The sequence below is a fragment of the Hylobates moloch genome, unplaced genomic scaffold (assembly GCF_009828535.3).
Source record: "Hylobates moloch isolate HMO894 unplaced genomic scaffold, HMol_V3 SCAFFOLD_1, whole genome shotgun sequence".
Lineage (NCBI taxonomy): Eukaryota > Metazoa > Chordata > Mammalia > Primates > Hylobatidae > Hylobates > Hylobates moloch.
In genome coordinates this window covers 215,227,998-215,248,674 of record NW_026652276.1, presented here as the reverse complement: position 1 = coordinate 215,248,674, position 20,677 = coordinate 215,227,998, and the positions used below count along the sequence as shown (strand labels likewise).

The 20,677-nt window shown below is 40.4% G+C and overlaps 2 protein-coding genes across 3 annotated transcripts in view; one reads left to right on the top strand and one right to left on the bottom strand.

Annotated features, from left to right (window-relative positions):
- SLC35B4 (solute carrier family 35 member B4) overlaps nucleotides 1–10,874 on the top strand; it is a 32,405-nt gene extending 21,531 nt beyond the window's left edge. The window contains exon 9 of one of the 2 annotated variants that reach the window (XM_032761785.2): nucleotides 9,896–10,874. In XM_032761785.2, the coding sequence (XP_032617676.1) occupies nucleotides 9,896–10,068 (173 nt within the window). In that variant the 3' untranslated portion in view covers nucleotides 10,069–10,874. Of the gene's footprint in view, nucleotides 1–834; nucleotides 5,519–9,895 lie in introns of those variants that run through there. The other variant, XM_032761778.2, reaches the window with a different exon arrangement.
- Nucleotides 10,875–11,237: 363 nt separating this feature from the next.
- Nucleotides 11,238–20,677, bottom strand: part of LRGUK (leucine rich repeats and guanylate kinase domain containing) — a 157,178-nt gene continuing 147,738 nt past the window's right edge. The window contains exon 20 of the mRNA XM_058426871.1: nucleotides 11,238–11,346. Coding sequence (XP_058282854.1) covers nucleotides 11,267–11,346 — 80 coding nt within the window. The 3' untranslated portion in view covers nucleotides 11,238–11,266. The remainder of the gene's footprint in view (nucleotides 11,347–20,677) is intronic.

The following is a 20,677-nucleotide window of genomic DNA, read 5'->3' as shown; positions in this document are numbered from 1 at the left end:
CAGTGAGCTGAGATCATGCCATTGCACTCCAGCCTGGACGACAGAGCGAGACTCCATCTCAAAAAACAAACAAAGAAAAAACTACTGTATAGCATAAATCATCTGTGATTTTTACCTGTGATTTTTTTGGTGTCCTAAGATATTTCCAGTGATCACAAGCTGCTGCAAAGTCCTGAAAGAAATTTCAAATTACCAGCTACTTAGGAGGCTGAGGTGGGAGGATCACTCAAGCCCAGGAGATTGAGGCTGCAGTAAGCTTGATCACTCCACTGCACTCCAGCCTGGGTAACAGAACAAGACCCTCTCTCAAAAAAAAAAAGAAATTTCAAAGTAATCAAATTTTCGTTTTTTAAAATGGTTATTTCGAATGACCTTACTTTCATTATAAAAATAATTATGTCTTTGAAATAGTGAAACGAATCGAGATTGACCCCATTCCTCTGAAGTCAGCTCCTAGATTTGCCATAGAGTCCCTTTCTGGAGGAGGGGATAGAAGGGCTGGAGGCAAGATAAATAAAGGTGAATGGGATCACCCTTACCAAGAGCGTCACCCTCTGTCATTACCTTGGAGGTGCCTGTCATTGTAACCATAGGAAGACTCCAACATAAGAATAATTGGGGATTTTTAGGCGGTTTCTCATTGGTACCCATAAATGGAACGGCAGGACAGGAGTTGTTCTGCAGGTTCTACCCAGGAGGAGCCTCAGAGCTGCCGTAGCGGACCTTCATGTTTTCTTAGAATATGAGAAGTTAAACCAGGGACCATGCCAGAAGGTTCTCTCACTGATCCCCAAGTACAGTCTACAGAAAACTACCTTGACTCCACTCCTCCAGGTACGTGTGCATCCGGGGTGTGTTCATCCTCACCACGGAATGTGCCTCCCTCACCGTCACGCTCGTCGTGACCCTACGCAAATTTGTGAGCCTCATCTTTTCCATCTTGTACTTCCAGAACCCCTTCACCCTGTGGCACTGGCTGGGCACCTTGTTTGTCTTCATTGGGACTTTAATGTACACAGAGGTGTGGAACAACCTAGGGACCACAAAAAGTGAGCCTCAGAAGGGCAGCAAGAAGAACTGAGGCCTGCCTGGAGTATGTAGACCAGTGTCGTCATGAGGGAGGGACCCTGTGAAGGTCTGACCACCGTTTCGCTTTTGTTAATGCCGAGCTACCCGCGGTGCTGAGCCAGCCATGCAACAGGAGATCTTCAGGAGGAGGGGACTTCTCACATCGCTCAGACTGACACATGTAGACTGAATAGAAACCCCTCAGCCCTAAAAGAGAAAAAAGAACAGTTCTGAACTATTGAACAGCCCATTCATTTATTTCTGTTTTGTTCACCGACATATTCAGTATTATTGTTTTTTGAATTCTGAGTCTCCTGAACAACAGGCTTACGATCCATGGTCTTGGAAAAGATTGTCCCTTCTCTTGCTGTTCTAGTGCATCTCTGCTACAGCAGTCATTGTCATCCTGTGGCCTTATCCCTTTTGTCTCCCATCACCTTTTCCTTCTTCAGCAGCACCTCACGGTCAGTCAGATGCTGCAGGCACCACCATCACCAGGAGTGGCCAAGTAAACTGAGACACCAGTAACAGCAGGGCTGGACTTCCTCCAGTGTTTTGGGAAGGAAACAGATGTTCCCCTGAGCTGATTCCCAGTGACACTGGAGCAAGACTAGTGGGACTCCTCTTTCCCACATTTTGCTTTTTTTTCCCTATGCAAAAGTCAGATGCTTCTATCCGTTGCTTTCTGTGATTAGGGCAGCCCTACAGCACATCTCACAGCAGACACAGTGTTCATAACAAAGAAAGGTTGTGCCAGGCACGGTGGCTCACGCCTGTAATCCCAGCCCTTTGGGAGGCTGAGGTGGGTGTATCACTTGAGGTCAGGAGTTCAAGACCAATCTGGCCAATGTGGTGAAACCCCAACTCTACTAAAAATACAAAAATTAGCTGGGTGTGGTGGTGCATGCCTGTAATCCCAGCTACTTGGGAGGCTGAGGCAGCAGAATCACTTGAACCTGGGAGATGAAGGTTGCAGTGAGCTGAGGTTGCGCTACTGCATTCCCACCTGGGCAACAGAGCGAGACTCTATCTCAAAAAAAAAAATAATAATAAAAAGGTTGTTAAGGACTGGGCACCCCTGAAGCCCATTACCTAGGCCACAGTGGTGACGGCAGGATGGCCCTGCTCAGCACCGCAAGAGCCATGGCTGTCCCTGTTGTCCCAGCTGGGCACTCACAGGGCAGAAGGGTGGGTCTCGAGTGGGAGGATAAGGCTTCACCACCAGGAGATTCCCCTCTGCCCAGTGACTCTGATAGAGTCACGACCAGTCAGGGGAATGCATAAATGGAGATCTGCAGTGTGTGATGTGTAAATCAGGTCAAACCTCAACTACAATTGGAAGTTGTTATTGTCCTATAAGGTATCTTACCATTCTCGATGGGTATTGAGCATGGTTAGATGTGCTTTATTGTATGTGGAAAATGCCTCTCTTTGCTAATCATTTCAGAGGTCCAGTTTTCCTCTCACAGCACAATCTTGAGTAGGAGGAACGCTGTTGCTGTCATATGCGTAGCTTGTGTGTGCTCTTGTGTAGTCTGTGTGTGATCAAAAGGCACGGAAGTGGCTGCACTTTCACATCCCTTTGCTTTACTTAGCTGGAACCTTACATACCAGTACATGCTACACTGTAAGCAGCTGAACTCACCGGCCAGTTCTCTTTTTGCCTATAGACAAAAAGTGTGTGTGTGTGTGTGTGTGGTGCGCACATTGTGTTCTTAAACTGAGACGTGGCTCTCCAGGTCTGCTGGGCTCTTTCCATGGTGTGGTATGTTTATTCCACTGTCCAGAGCCATTCTCTGCTGGATTTGAGCAACAGCAGTGAAGATAAATGTCCTAGAGTCACCAGGTCGCTTGGAGAAGTCATTTAAGCTGCCTTGGGTTTTTGTTATTTAAAGTGTGGATGTTATTTCTCCACCTAAATCACTGAGTTTACAGAGTAATAATGTGTTGCTCTGGACATTGACAGCTTTCTAGAGCCAGTAATGGGCTCTTCTGAAAGATGCTGAATTAGAAGTGAACCCATTCATAGGATCAAAAGCCACTTGCTTTGAAATATATAGAGTTCCTCAGAATTGACGGTGCTAGAAATATCCAAGTGTTAAATAACCTCTTAAAAGCAACAAAAGCTACTTTTTTCTTATCATTTAATAGAAGAACCTGTCCCTAGAGGCGACTTGATTGCTACGTATCTGGAATCTCTGAACTCTTAATAGGATGCAGCCTCACATACGTAGTATCAGCCATTTTATGCTGATGAAAACATTACAAGTTTTCACCATTGGGTATGTGTTGATGTTCACAGACAGTACTTGGGCCCATTAGGTTTTAGCTTCTGGTCTTAGAGCATGTGTGTTCATCTCGGCGTGAATACCTCAGCCAGTCTTATGAATAGGAGGCTATGTATGGGCAGGGAATAGATTAGAACACTCACACAAGATGACCATATATAGAAGCAGAAAGCCCCAAATCCCCTGGGAACTGGTTTTTCTCTAGTAGCTGAATATAAGGAAATATGTCTAATGGACACCAGTTAATACTTTTTAAAACTACTCTTTAAAAAAAAAATTCGTTCCCCTTGGTTAACTGATTTTTCAATCCAGGGTGGACATTTTTTCAACCTTTATTAAAAGGACAGATAAACTATTTTGCAGAAGATCAGACTCCTACCTAACTGGAAGAGAAATGTCTACTGGATGTCTCTCCTCTTTCTCTGGGTCAAGACCATGTAATTTTATGCTTCAGAGGTGAAGACATAGTTTGTTTACAAAGAGTTTAGTCTTTAAGACATCCAAAACTCTATGCTAGAGCAAAAATCAAATAGCAAAGGACACTAGCCAGAAAATACAGTGTATGTGTATGTGCACCTGTGTGCCTGCTGAACAACTCGACAGTGTAACAGATAAGGTAACAGAAGATGGTGGATATTTGAATTGTATTAGCTTAATGTCTACATATCTTTGGCCAAAACTCTATTGTCATATTAGAAACATGTTATCTTTTTCATGTTTATTAGTCATTTATTTTTGATTGTTTTCTTTTTCGTCCATCTAAAACAACTGTAATGTACTTGATACATTTATATCAAGTTCTCAAGTATTTAGACAAATCCAAATACTTTGTTTTTCGTTTTTTCCTCCTTTCCGTCCTGTTAACCACAGTGAAATGCTGCAGTATTTTGATTTGGTCAGTGCTACGGTGGAAGACCATGAAAGCTGAATTGGTCTGTGCCACCCACAGTAAACCTATTCTCTTCTTCTGGAAAGATGGCGTGATGTTTTTCAAGGATTCTAATAAATATCCCGCAGTCATCTCCTGAGCAGCTTTCCTCTATTTCACTTCCGAACTCCTTCCCCCACTTTCTTCACTCCAGTTTCTTTACTTGCAGTGTTTTCTGCTAAGAAAGACCTATCATCTTGTATCTGTTTATGCCTCTCTTCTTTGGGGCCCCTGGATGTTTTTGTGGATTTTTACAGAGTATTTATATCTGCACAGCATGTATTTTGTTATACATTCTTACAAGCATTGATATTGGGGGGTACATTTATAATAGTGAGAATATCTGGCAGAATGTGTGAATGCTGTATCTGTAGATGAGGATGAATGTGAAGGGTTAATGTGGAAATGTTTGTTTATTCTGTTACAGCTCAAAATGGAGGCTGAGAATCTCTACCACCATTCCCTTCTCTATTTGAGAATCTCTACCACCATTCCCTTCTCTATTTGAGAATCTCTACCACCATTCCCTTCTCTATTTGGGAAACAATACTTTTCTTATTTTGCTATTTTTACCTTCCCATTAACCGGCTTCACTCAGCAGTGCCGGATACCTATGGAGAGGGGAAGTAAAACACCTTAGGTCAGGAATAATTATAAACCAATGAGTTAGCTCAGGGCCAGTGGACATGTTCATTGGTGGACCAGTTGGCATTGACCTAAACAGAGAAATGCACATGGAGGAGAACCACGTTGAAATCAAGATCCTATGTCTGTTGTATTTTGTTTCTCTTTGCCTGGAGTAAATAGCATTATAAGTCATTCCACCCTTATTAGATGACCAAAGCATATTGGTCTCAATAGCTTTCTCCTGAAAAATGTGATTGAATCTTACCTGTGGCAGTTCACTCTTAAGGCTGAAAGAACTGTCAATATAGATAAAATCCATTCCTTATTATTATTGATTGGTGTGACATTTGAAAATGTGTCTAAACAATATTTGTAAGTAAAAGAACTAGTCATAAGCCTCAAATGTGTTCAATGTGTACCAAGCTGGAATGGGAGACTGGCCCCTCTTGGCTTTAAAGTAGCATGTTGTCTTTTTCTAGCAGCTTCTTCCTAGTAGACATTCCAGGGATGGGAGGGGCCAGGGATCATGTCTCAGTCATTTCTGTAGCGCCAGCCCCTGGCGTAGTGTCTGGCTTATGTTACGTGAATAAATGAATGCTTGCCAAGATCTCTTCTTCCCTCAAGTTTTTGGGAAACCTGAGGGTTCCTGATACCTTTTCCCACTCTTATCAGCTGGTTGGCAAGAAAGCAAATAAGAGGAAACATTCCTAACATTCCACGCAAGAGAAGGAAGAATGACTGTTGGGAGGAGGCACACCAGCAATTGCTCAGTGTGCAGCCTGCTACCTCACTTTTGGCTCTCTGGATTGCCTGGTGGTAGAGGGGAAGAGCATTATGTAGTTAGCACCTTACATATTTGATGCTCAGGAAGAAAGTGCAAGGAGGTCCCTAATAGAAAATTAAAGATTCTTAAAAGTTTTTGAAGTAGGCTGTGTGGGGTGACCAGCCCCACCCTTACATCTCCATAGCTGGTACAGTTAGCTTGTAGCAGCTGAAGCTGATGCCTGGAGATCACTGTCTGTCGGTCTGATCTCAGTATCATACTGAGACACCTCCCCTGAGCCTTACCTACTTAAATTGCTAACCGTCCTACCAAAATTTGTCAATTTTAATCAAGTGAGGCAAGTTGCAAGGGAGCCAGAGATACGTGAAAAAAGAAAAGCAGAAATACTGATACTTTCTAAGAAGTTGTAATAATTTCTTTGGCACATTGACTTACTGATATCTTTTGAAATGCATAGAGCACTCTTGTGAACCAAAGAGAGCAGCAGTGGTTATTCCCCAGCGCAATAAAAATGCCTTTGTGTATCACTTGCGATTGCCAGTCATTTCTGTGCCAGTTGCTTTCATTCCAGAGAATGGCCTCATTCTCCAAAAAAAGACGATGATTTTAGAAGTAGGATTTCCTAACAAATTATGTGGTGGGGAGGGACGGCGGGGATTTTATTCATCCCCTCTGGGCTCTTCATACAGTATTACCATTAGGTTTTAAGAACAAAGATGGGGGAGGAGGGAGTAGAAAGCTGAGAGTACGCAGAACAGCTACGAGACATTAGTGGGTATTCAGATTTTGAGCTGTGTAAATATCAAACATCGGCTTCCAGCCTTAAGAGTTATTTGAGCAGAGAGTTAAGGAGGAACGGGAGATTTCGTGAATAAAATGTTTTGCCAAACTGAATGAGTCTTTTTGCCATTATTTCTTACAGAGAGCCATTTTTTACCTTCTGAAACAACTCATCAGACATCTGGGGTTTATCTTGAATTGCACATCATTGTTTCTTAATAAAAGTGATAAATTTCTTGCAGGTGTTTCCAATCACCATTACCTTTGAAGTGCCTGTGTGCAGTTTCAAAAGCTCTCCAATTTTTACCTTGTATAGTGGTGGTGGCATATTTTACTACAAACGATTGTCAGCAACCTGTCTTCCTAATGCCTCACAGCTGGATCAGTAATAAACCACTTCTCAGGCTGGTTTCTGCACCAGAAGTTAGTTTAAAGAGGATCAGCCTACTTTTGGAAGTTTTAGAGGTTTGTGGCAGTACATTCTATAGCAAATCTCTCAAAACCTCTTTGTCTTGATAGACATACACTGACTTTTGTAAGCTGCAGTGACCAGCTCTGTCTTTGATATGTTGCTTTTAAATAAAGCTCAGGTGGAAAGCAACTCTTCTATGCAGTTTACCACACCCAGCCTACTTTTAATCATGTTACGCAGTAGCCCCCAGGTACAGAACACAAAAAGAAACACAAATGAGAAATTTTGCACTAAATATAGCATAGTTAAAATTCATCTCTTTAAAAATGGCATTACTCTTTTATCAGGACATCAGGCTGGATGTTCTTAAACAGCCCTGGGCCTGTCATTACACGCAGGAATGGTCTCACTGCTTCTGAAGCCCTTTCACTCTCAAGTGATTTAGGCCTTAGAGTGTGTTGAACTCTAAGATGTTATGAACCACAGGCCTACAAAAAGGTAAAGAACCTTCTGGGGGACTAAATTATGGTTTAGGTCAACTCTTTAGCAAATTGTAACATCTCGTTACTGGAGGAGACTTCTACACAGAACTCTGTGATTCTGGTGCTAGCAGCAAAACACAATTGCAGATAATGCAGTGGTATCTCAGGCTGAGATGTCCCTCATCAATAAAGGCTCCAAGCACATAGGTGGGTGTCAGCAAAGATCCAATTTCTTTGTCCCTATCTTACATTCAGCATTCGAGCAATGCATTAATTCATTCTCACGCTGCTAATAAAGAGATACCCAGTCCTGGGTAGTTTATAAAGGAAAGAGGTTTAACTGACCCACTGTTCCGCATGGCTGAGGAGGCCTCAGGAAACTTGAAATCATGGCGGAAGGGAAGCAAACACATCCTTTTTCACATGGCAACAGGAAGGAGAAGTACAAGCAGGGGAAATACCAGGCACTTATAAAACCATCAGATCTCGTGAGAACTCACTCACTAGCATGAGAACAGCCTGGGGGAAACCGGCCCCATGATTCAATTATTTCCACCTGGTCCCGCACTTGACACGTGGGGATTATTACAATTCAAGATGAGCTTTGGGTGGGGACACAGCCGAACCATATCAGGCAGCCATAAGAAATGAATACATGTCAATAAGTTGAATGTGTGTTTATGTCAAAATTTCTCTTTAAAAGGAAAAACGAAGCACATCTGGCTATGCAGGTGTTTGTTAATAGACCTTTTCAGTAATGTTCTTTATCTGCAGATTAATAAAATTATCTCATCATTAAAATTATTTTAGTATCTGATTGTTTCTTAATCAGCACTTCAAGGAATTAGCATATGGCCCATTTTTACATGTGACCCCATGATGTACGGATGCATTCTAAAGCCAAGGGAGCTTATGATTATAATTACTGGAGTTTTATTATTTCCTGTAATAGCTTTGAATGAAGTTTACTGCATGAAACGCTCCTTTCTAGAAGGCCATAAATCTGAATCGATTTCCCAGAATCTTTAGCATTGTTAAAATAATAGGTTCCATTCCAGCCATTAAATGGAGTGACATAGTAAAAATAGTAAACATATATTTACTACATGCAAGACACTTTATTTAGTCCTCGTGAAAAATCATTGACAAGAAAATTATCCTCATTTTACAGATAAGGAATCTGAGGCTCAGATGAGCTTCCTAACTTGCCTCAATTACTCTTATATTTTGGAGCTGGGATTTGAGCCCATGAAATCTGATTTCAGAATGCATACTGTTAAATCCCTGCATTATGCCTCCTCGAAAATCTCAGTAACGAGACTACAGTCTCCCTTTGCCCTGTGTGTTCCTGCTTGGTGTAGATTTTTATATGCTAAATGTCATCAATGTCTTGAGTCTGTTATGTCATCATGTGTCTGAATTCATGTCCTGTTTCCTCTCTAAGAACTTAGATCTGTTCTGTAGTACAAGTGTATTAGTCTGTTTTCACACTGCTGTAAAGAACTACCTGAGACTGGGTAAATTTATGAAGGAAAGAGGTTTCATTGACTCACTTCCACTGGCTCAACAGGCTTAATAGGAAGCATGGACTGGGAGACCTCAGGAAACTTACAATCATGGCAGAAGGCAAAGGGGAAGCAAGCACCTTCTTCACATGGTGGCAGGAGAAAGAGAGGGAAGGGGAAGTGCCACACTCTTTTAAACCATTAGATCATGCGAGAACTCACTATCATGAGAACATCAAGGAGGAAATCTGCCCCCATGATCTAATCCCCCCACCAGGTCCCTCCCCTGACATATGGGAATTACGATTAAACATGCGATTGGGTGAGAACACATTGCCAAGCCGTATCAACCAGCAAGAAGAAAATAAAATCCAGGAAGTTAGCAGCAAAACAGGACTCTGAAGCCATTCTGCTTCTCAAACGTTCACGTCAAAACGTACCCATTTTCTCTGGTATCTGTAGCATATGAGTTTCAGGTTAATCAGCAATAATAAATATACAGAATAGAAAAAGGTAATTGAATCAAAATATCAATCAATGCTACTTAAGTAGGTGTAATTTGCAGAATATTTAATGTATATATTAACTGGTCTTTCAGTTTCTCCAAGTTCTGTCCCAGAAAACATTTAAATTCTGTTATCTCACCTACCTGGATAAATGCCATCCTTGAATTATCCTTTGATAATAAACCTTCAACCATTATGCAAGGATCATTACACGAGTTTTCATTTTCAATGATTCAGTATCTTTGACACAAATGGAGTTTAATACTTCAGCCATTATCCACCGGATTGCCTAATATCCCCTGCTCAAAAAAGGATCAATGTTGTATTATGGCTCAGTTTTTAGTTCTAGAAAACATTTGTCTCTACAGATGTGTTTGCATGTGTTTGCATGCGTAATTTTGTCAGAAAATGAACACTAGCTGTCATCTCTTTTATGCAGATTTTATCAGGATTATGTTTAATTGCATGTAATGGAAACTCAAACCAGTCCCAATCTGATGGTTTATTTTTCACAGGAGATAGGCACATTGGGGCTGGGTCAGTCATTCAAGGAAGTTGTCAAGGAAAACAAGTGGAAGCCACTGTAAAATGGCACATCTGCAAAAGCCCACTTGCCAGAGGAACAATCCGATGCCTGCTGCTTCACTTCCGCCTTCTGCTTCACTTCCGCTTTCCAAACCTCGAGTAACTGTCATTAGAGGAATCCCAGAAAGCTGCCAGCAAAGATTATGGGAAATGTAGATTCGAAGACTCCCAGCCCCTCTGGTACAGGGGAGAAATGAATGGGGAAATACAGCTGACTTGGCAACTGGCAATCCAGCACAGTCCACCCCCGTGGTGGACTATTCAACAATAATGTTTAACTTCCAGACAAAAATAATGAGAGCAACAACAGCATGCTCCTAATATGATGTGACTGTCCTTCATGCAAATGAACATGCTATCATTCTTTCCCAAAATGGAGACTCAAAGTCCCTTAAGTCTCCATATCCATTTCTAGTTCAGTTGGCAGTTCCCCTTTGATAATCCTGTGAACCTAAAGCCAAAAATCAAAAGCTAACCACACATCTTCTATAAAATCAATTCACTAATGGTAATATACTAATATGTATGTAACAATGCAAAGAGTAAGATATGCAGGGTTATAGTCCTTATGTTAGCAATCGTGCATGAGGCCATACTCCACTCCTCAGTCTGTATTCCCTTTGCCCTCTGCCAGCTCCACTGCCGGTCATGGGTCTTCACCTTGTGGAAGGACCAAAACCTTGATTCCCTTTCCTGCCTACACTGGTGGTGGTGTTCATTAACTTTTATCACTGGACATGTAAGTACTAAGAAAGGTACACAGGGAATACCTTGAGTTTCACATATTCCTTATCTGCTTGATGTAGCAGGAACTCTGTTTCCCCTTGATAACCAGGATCAATTCCCCCAGCAACTGTAGTCATTGTCTTTCTTGCCTACTGCTTCAGGGGCATACAAAGGCAAATGTGACCAGGTGGCAGTCTCAACTCTTTCCTCAACTAAACCTTTGTTGTACTCCTTGATGACAGCGTTCCTTCCTTGAGAACTAAAACTTCTAGACCAGCAGCACTTGAAGTTGTGGGGATCAGAAATAAAAATTTTGCAAGGGGTTATTATGGGTAACAACGAGAAGCCATTCACTTCTGCCTCCTAACTCTTGGACCTGGGGTTTCTTGTGGGTGAAAAGGTGCCATATTGAACGGGTTGCAGTTCAAGCATAGCTGTATCTTGTAGGACAGCAAGTTTTCATTAATCATACAATCAGCCTCCACGGAGACTCAACCAAGTAAACCAGGATTTGTCAACTTACCTAGATTATCCTTTTCCGACTGCCAGACAAGCAACGAGGTCTCAGGTGTTCGTTACTGGTTTAAAACAACTTGAGTGGCATAAAGAGATTTGGCTGAGCTTAATCTGTCTGTGACGTCTTCCTTAAACATTGCTTAAACACATGCAAATAGAACACACTCACATTTACAGTATTTCTGCTGTGAATCCTGAAAGCTACATTCTCTGTTTTTCTTCTAAAGGCTCCTCAGCTCCCCCCACCCCACACACCTCTTTCTTTGGTGAGCCCATTTTAAATGTGTTAAATCTAGGAAAAGATGTCATCAAAAGGAGAAAAACAGGTGGGAAAGAAAGAGATGAAAACACTCTTTGACAGTTCACTTCTGTTTTGCAGCTGTGAGAGCTGTAGATTGAATTGTTACCCTCCTCACCAAGCTAATTAATTCTCTTTTTTGAAAAAGCCACGTCTCCTTCCTTCAATCAGTGTCAACAGCCAATTACAGTCTTTCATCACCCAAAGTGTAATAACGCAAATGTTATCAAGAAAGAAAACAGTTGGACTGACAAGATTAGCAATTCACTCCTTCTTTCTTAATCTTGTAATCACATGGTATACAGCAGTTTACAATAATATACACCCAAGTTTGCTAGTAAATTACTCTATAAAGGCCGTGTGTAAATCTCCCATCATATCATGTCTACGCTTGGCACAGAAGCGCGTGTCTTCCTGTAGCAGACGTGGGATGAATTAAGATTGCCTCCTTAGAGAGCTTTCTCCTTATCCATTAACCACTGCAGAAGTTGTTAATTATGTAAAGAGACACACACTTGGTAGAATATAAAACCACGAATGGCATTTAGGGGTAACAGAAAACTGAGGCAGCTGACAGTGACAGAAGGTATTTCGCCAATGCTAAGATTAATACTTTGCTGTTATCTGCTGGAAGACAAAAAACTTCTTGCTTTATGGGAGTCTTTGACTCCCATATTCATTGATGTCATTTGGAATTTGTCCCTAAAGTCTTTGGGAAGCCCAAGTTTGTTATCGGTACACTCCCCACAACCCCGGAGGGTGTGAGTACAATGGGTATGAATTTTGCACCACAAACTGGGTTGTGAAAGGAATGGCGCATAGAACTGTTATGAAGACTTTGGTTTCAAGAGCTCGTTTCCAGCCCTCATTCTGCCAGACTGGTAGGACTCTCAAGCTCCACCTTTGCTAAGGCACTCTCATTTCCCTGGTTCCAAACAAAAACCTGGGAGGCTAATGTGATGTTTAAAAAATGAATGGGGGCTTCTGCATTTCTGCCCATTCTTGGTTATTGCGGTCCCTGAAGCCTGGTGACCCTGCAGCTCCAGTGCCTGACCCTGGAAACAATGCCTTGGCTACCCCTGGGCATTTAACTCTGAGCATTTTCCTGGGTCCAAACCCCTGGCTTACCTCAGGCAAGAGAGCACAAAGGGCTTGGAGCGAGGGAATTAAAGCTTGGCAAAGGGATTTTAATGAAGAAAAATGAATGGCAGAGGCAGATCACACTCAGTGAAACACTGGAAGTGTAGCTTTGAGGTGGAAGAAGGATTGGGGCACCTCCTTAATTTAGAGCTTTCTGTCTTCCTGTTATTATTTTCTTAGATTCCAAGAGGACTCACCACAACCACCACCATCTCTTTCAAGGAGACGGTGTGGCTTGTGCCCTCTGTGGTCTGTGGGGTCGCCTTGTCTCTGCTGCTGCATCCATGCCCATTCCTTGACTTGCGATGCTGAAGGAGAATCTCTCCTTCCTGGGTGGCCACAGGAATATCAGCCAATCTTAGAAGATCTTATCTGAGAGTGATTACAGGTAAGAGTGACCCTCTGCTGAGGAACCAGGAACACATTCCCTACTTTCCCAAAGTCCTCTGCATCATTTCTGCCAGAGGACCTCTAGGGCTCTCAGGCCGGAGGACTTGTGATATGGTTTGGCTGTGTCCCCACCCAAATCTCATCTTGAATTGTAGCTCCCATAATTCTCGCATGTTGTGGGAGGGACCCGGTGGGAGATCATTGAACCATGGGGGCAGTTTCCCCCATACTGTTCTTGTGATTGTGAGTAAGTCTCACGAGATCCGATGGTTTAATAAGGGGAAACCCCTTGTGCTTGGTCCTTATTCTCTCTCTTGCCTACCGCCAATGTAAGACGCACCTTTCACCTTCCACCATGATTGTGAGGCCTCCCCAGCCACGTGGCACTGTGAGTCCATTAAACCTCTTGTTCTTTATAAATTACCCGGTCTCACATATGTCTTTATCAGGAGCGTGAAAACAGACTAATACATGATCCTATAATTGAATGGCCCAGGAAGCCCAGGCCCCACAGTAACCACTGCTGGAGTCATGCATAGTCAACCCAGGATCAGATATTGGCAGCCAATGGGTAATTAAAAAAAAAAAAATAGAGTGAGAACATATCCCCAAATCATCCTTAAGTAGCCAAAATGTAGCCATGGTATAATAGGTAATGCAGTATGTTTAGTGCCTTGTGTTTGACAATCTCCCACCAAGAGTGAATGGAAATATTTCTATTTCAAATCAAACAAAAACACACACACTCTGCTGTGGATGCTGCATGTTGGGTTCAATTCAAGCAGCTAAGGCACAGATTCCACAACACACTTTGTCAGCACAGTCTGCAGGCATTCAAAGGAGACAATGAAAAGTCCTTGAGGTGCCTCTGCCATTTCCAGTCCCTAGAGTGCCCTTGGAGGGTATGGCCCACCCCCTGTTTTGCAAGCAGAAACTTGAGATGATACATGAAGTTTTAGAATACGTGACCAATGAAAAATTAGTGAAAAGGGCCATGCAGGATTAAGAATTCTCATTATTTTTAAGTGTGCTATTCTAATTCATTAATTGTTGAGTACCACAATTCACAAGCACTGAGCTAAGCTATAGAAATACGTAGCTGAAACAGCTTGGTACTGATTTCAAGGTGCCTCCAACCCATGTGATGTGGTAGTTCTCACTAACCAAAGACAACTACTGAAAAATATTAGTATTTTTCTTTCCAGTTTTTCCTTCACCTATATGCCATATGCCAAAATTAGTATCATACTAAATATACAGTTCTATGTTGTTTTATTCACTTAGCACTGTTTTGTATACGTTTCTAATATTCTTTGAAAATGTGTTTTAATGACTTTATGACAATCTATTATGTAGATGTTCCATAATTATTTAAACAAATTCATTGTTGATCATTTAACATTCACCATTTCCAAACTTTATTATAAAAAACAATCCCATGAACATCTTTGTAGGTAAATGTCTGCATTGATCAGATTTCCTTCCTAGAATATATCTCTAGAGATAGACATATTAGTCCATAGTGTAAATATTTAAGATTCTTAAAGACAATTTTGTGCTGTATACTTTACATATGTCATTAGTCAACTATACATTGGGCAAGCTATTAGGTGCCAGATAAGATGCTAGGTACCAGGAGTACATTGCTGAGCAAAATCAACAGAGTCCCTGTTCTTACAAATGTTATCATTGACCAAGAATCTAGATCTAATCTTGGAACAAGAATCTTTATAGATTTAATGTCAAATTTCATGCAAAATTAAAACCTTAGAGGAAGGAAAAATTAAGAACAAAAAGAAAGCTTTGACTCTTAGAATATCATTTATGCAAAGAATTCCAAGAAACAAATGACACTAAAATGTGCTAAGCATTGTAGCAGCTGTCAAATTACCTATAAATTATGCATTGTGTTCAGTTAGTTAAGGTTATGGAGGAATATTGGAAATTGGTTTAACTCCAAATGGCGCTCAAAGGAAGAAATAAAAATAATTATTTTACTCCCCAATTTAATAATGAAACGGAATAATTTGCACACCAGAGGGGTTAGCTATTTGTGTTTTGTTTTTTTTTTTTTTTTGAAAAGTTATCTAGGAGAGGCTACCAAAAATGCTAGGAATGGGAAAATTTAAGAGGAAGGAAGAGTCTATTGGGAATTTCTGCATAATGTGACGAATCAAGTTGACATGAATGGGTTCTCCTCCTGTTCCAAATCCATAGATATTCCAGGGGAAAGTGTGACAAGGAAGAGAGGGGGAAAAAAGATGAAAGGATAATAATTAAGCCATAAACTAGGAGAACATGTTTGTGTATGTACAACAGATAAAATATTAATAGACAGCATTTAGAAAGAACTCCTAAAATCAGTAAGGAAAAGACAACTAAATAGAAGAACAGGCAAAAAAGACATAAACAATATTTCACAAAAATAGGAATTTCACAGAATAGAAAACACCCAATTGTCACTAAATATGAAAGGATGCTTGTTTACATTAATAATTAGAGAAATGCTTTTTAAATCCAGAGTGACATATCACATTACATTCATCAGATTGGCCAAAATTGGAAAGCTGGAAAATATTAAGTTTGGACAAACAGTGTACTCACAGAAACTTTTTATATACTACTGTGTAGCTCAAATTGGTAGAGCCCACTTGGGAAATAAGAAGACCTGTCTACCCTGCAACCAGAAATTCCACTACTGGATATACCCATAGAGAAACTCTTTCACATGTGTACCAGCAGACATACATAAGATTTTTCATAATAGAACTGCTTGCTTTGCAAAAAACTGGAAAGACCAAAATTGCTGTTGACAAGAGAATGGAAAAGTGGAAGAGTAATGAATGTACTATAGCTTCAGCCATCAACAAAGCTGAATCTCAAAAGCATAATGTTGATCATAAAAAGCCAGGCTCAGGAGACAACAAACAGAATGATAGCATTTTCATAAAGCCCAAAAATTAGCAACATCAAGCAACAGGTCCTATTAACAAAACAAGGTAATCACAATCTAGAAATTTAGAATCGAGGTTATCTCTACTTTTCTGGGCTTACAGTTTTATAAGAGGAAACAAATGGTAAACATGATACATAATTAAAATAAATGTTAGATGTTGAAAAGTGCTCTGGAGACAAATGAAGCAGGGAAAGAGAAAGATGTGGGGTGTAGGTGGGGGCTCTAGACAGAGAGATGTTTAAATAGGATGATCAGGGAAGACCTGAGACATTGATGTGTCAGCAAAGACCTGAGAAGATGAGGGAGCAAGCACTTTGGTGATCTGGGCAGTGTCCTGGGGAAAGTTACAGGAAATGTTTACATTCTCATCCGTAGCTCAGTTTCATAAGTGAAAATCACGTTGTCAACACTGGTGCAATGAAATCAACCAGCATCCTTCACCTTCCATTATCTTGCCTTCCCTGTGTCTCCATTTCCCTCCATCCTCTGGCTTTCTGAACTACATACTGATTAGTTTTTTAAGGACCTGCCCAAGAACAAGCAAGTGTAGTTATTATTTAGGCAAATTGAGTGGCTTGATCAAATCCTTATTTTGCAGAATTCATAGTTAGATCCAGAGTTTTGCTACAATTTATAAGAACTGCAATTTTAGGTAAATAGGTTGGAGCTTTGTACCTAAGCTCAATGATCCAGTAAATATAAAAATTTAAATATTCCACAGTGGCAATTCAGAATATTTTTGACTTTATAATTGGCATGGTCTTTTATAGGAGTTAGAGAATTAGAGGCATGCATTAGGATAATAGAATTTTCAAGAGAACCTTATAAACCAGGGTGAAAATTAGATTTGGGGCTTAAGTATCTGGGATTCTAATTTAACGTGCTGTGGAATGCACCTCATCAAATTGCAAAACTAATCTCTCATGCCAACAACTGCCTGGGTTAATAAAAAACCTGAAGTTTTTTACATGTTAGTAAACAAGAGAAAATGTATAACTGTAGAACTTTCTCCTTTTTAAATGCAACCAAGTTGTATAAGACCTTAGTGGAGCCACTTTGATTGATGGAAGCATTGTAATTAGTTAATCAAATTGCTCTGATTTTTTAGAGTTCTTGTTTGACGAAACTTCCTGCCTGTGATTTTTAAAAAGAGTAATACCATAGATCCTGTCTGGTGCTAGGCTGATTTTTGTACTGAGTAGCTGTTCTTCATGTGTTAATTTCATCATCTTTCTAAACAACACCCTGTGCTATTAATAGCATTTAGGATTGGGGTATTTTCATTAATCAACTTCTTTAGGAAAGGTTTTTTTCAGAAAAGTAAAAAATGATAACATAGAATGCTTATGCATTTGGAAATCTAAATGGCACATGTACGAATATGCAGGCAATGTCTCACCAATATTGCTATGAGAAGTGTTTGTTTTAGGGGATTTGATGTGATTTGGGAGAGGAAGGAAAGGTACATTTTCCAGGCGCCCCCACACCTCTTCTCCCCCTGCCACAGACATTGCGTGGGCACCGCACTGTGAGAAGGCCATTTGACCACAGAATTTAAGAGTTGTTGCTATTCATAGACTTCTAGCTAAGGCCTAATTTTCATTTTTTCCCATTTCTCTTTTAGATTTTGGCTTATTTGTTTTGCTAAGGAGATAAATATTATGTATCTATACATATATTACAAATGTAAACATATATGTGTGTATTACATGCAGCTGTGTATTGCTTTAATGAGTTTTTCTCACTTTATTTTTATTCTTTTGTTTTCTATTTATATTCATCTTATTGTGCAATTTATCTATTTAAATATTTAGGTTCTCTATTTTGTCCTTTAAGATTTATTATTACATGTTTTAATGTTATACCTTAAAAATACTTAGTTTGAACTGTTGGTTTAGAATAGTTCTCTTAACTTCTCAAGTGTCTACATTTAACAAGTCTAATATAGAAATGTCCTATACTATGGTATTTATTTTTATGTGTGTTTTTATTTATTCCTGATTTCTTGGGTTTGAGATTCGTGTTCTCAAGCATTTGAATATCTTACTGATTCCATTTTTAATCTCTCTATATTTAAATTATTTCTCATGTGTATGAAAGGAAACAAAGTTGGACTCATATGAGCCACCTGTAGAGAGATCATGAAATTATTGTCTGCATGAGAATACTTTTGAGGGTGACAGGGACCTCTGTTAATAATTTTGCTGGGACAATAGACATAAGCTGGGACAGCCAAGGGCAGACCAAGGTGCATGGATCCCTCAACCCACAGGGGCACTTCTAGGTCTTCCCCCCCCCAGCATTCCCACACACCATGAAATGCAGAGCTGCATTTCTGGGATCTCCTAATAGATCTTCCATACCTTCCAAACCTGTCTGGGCAAACAAACTTATAAAAGGAAAATAGCTCATGTTTATATGGAGCATCGATCATTTGACAAGCACTTTACATGGACAGTTCACGGGGAATGGGGCATAAACTTCCCTTGAAGGTAGATGTAGCCTCTTCCAAAATGGGTATGGTGTAGCTAGTTCTGCTTCTCCCACATTTTTGTGAGTTTCTCTGTGCCCCAAACCCGGTGGTCTCTGATATCCTTCCCATTGGATTTGGGGCCAGTCTTGCCAACAGCATGCAGGAAGGAAAGGTCAGAGAAAGCATCCACTGGCGATGATCTCTCCACAGTCCTGGCTGACTGGTGAAAAAAAACATATAACCATAGGGAAGTGGTACTGGAGAGACCCCTGGCAGGCTGTCGACTTGCTCCCTGCCTCCCTCTGACCTGCATATGCTCATGTGTATTTGTGGCTGACTCTTCTCCCTGGCAAACAAAAGGAGTTTCCTGCTATATGCAGCAGCTGCTTGGTTCCTCTTTATCATTATGAGGATGCTGGGAACGGCAGCAAGGATTAGCCTTAGGAAGGATTCCTCCTAAAATAAGAGAACTGTGCTTCTGTTGAACACCTTCTCACCTGACAGCACCCTAACTGGACAGACATGGTCGTCTTGGATTGTCAGAACTTTAGCCAGATCCATGCCACCTTCCCAGACAGACCTTGGCTGCCCCTGAGGAGCGGCTGGTCTCTTACAATAATTATTGCTACCATAATTTATTGAATCTAGGATGTGGTACATTGTAATATACAACGTCATTTTCTATTCTACCAAGAAAGAAAAACAATGCTGCCTGTTCAGCCATGGCATGCCATCAATTTTTAAATGTGCCCTGAGTTTAGAGATATTAAAGTGTGAAAAATGTCCTCTTAGAATCAATGGAATTCTTTTTTTTTCTCTTCTATTTTCCACCACTTGACTATTAATTCTCTTCCAAGATGCAGCCACAGGGAATTGAGGACTTGAGGCTAGAGGCCTGCCTGATATTGTTCAACCTGATTCATGATATGCCCCCATCCATCTCCCCCACCCTGTCCCCCACTATTCTGTGAATGACACCACCATCAGTCCTTCCGTGACCAAGCCTAACAGATGAAGAAACAGAGAGCGGAGTAAATTGCCTAAAGTCAGACTCCTAGCAAAGGGCTGAACCAGGATTTGAACTCAGGAATTCTGACAGCAGTCTCCCACAGCGAATCATTCTATAATAGTGCCTTCCTACATAGTTAGACATGTAGACCTGTCAAATCACACCTTTGGTGGGGATGGGGAGAATTGTGATTTCGTATTCTATAGTCTACATTAGATGTCATTACAAGAAATAGAAATGGCTTTGTCAAACTCAAGACTGTATTTAATGCCTGTAAGCTACTGAGAGTGTGGTCCATACCTTCATACAGTGCCTCCTTTGGGAGAATTGGGAAAGTAAGTCTCTGAAGTCATTATCAAGAAAAGCTGTGCTGCTTCTGAGCAATTGTTTGACTTGAGGTCTTAGGGTCACCATGAGTCTTGATACTGTGGAATGGAGCTTGCTTCTTTCTTTGCTTTGGCTACCAGGAAGCTTAATTTTGTGTCTCTAACAATTAGAGCTTGCATTTGATATATTAAACATTTGTCTTTCTTTCTGCCCCAATATCCTTGTCCTTTTTGTGCTTTATCTAATTGAATTGAATTTACTACTAAATATTCTCAAATATTTTTGGAATGAGATGATATAAAAATACATAAATACACACATTTTTATGAACTTTTGAAAACATAGTGCTCTCTAGAAATTGGAGTGCAGATAAACCTGGTTAATGTGGTAGCATATTGGCAGCTACCTATCCTAAACTTCTCATTCAATAAGTTTATCAAGGGGGTGAAAGACAATAGCTTGATAAAATCCAGGAAAATCTTCAACATTAACAAGAGTAACTGGCACTAGAAATAACATCTAAAGTTGAGTCCATATGCCAAAGTCTTGGTATTTCCACTGAGCACAGTATCCTGAGCATAACAGAAAAAAACATATATATCTTGGGAATAGCAAAATAAATGCAAAGAAAAAAATTCAGTCATTTCTCACCTCTCATCTCTCCTGCTGAAATACAGAAATCAAGCAGACTCTTCTATTACTGTATATTTTCCAAAATGCTCCCTTCCCCTCACTTTCTCTTCTGGCTTTTAGATCAAGAATTTGACCATGAGACAGTTATCGTATAAAACAATTGGTAGTAAACATTTAAATTACTAAAAAGTTCAGAGAGAATTGCAATAACATAAATATTGAGTATAAAGCCAAAATAGCTCTT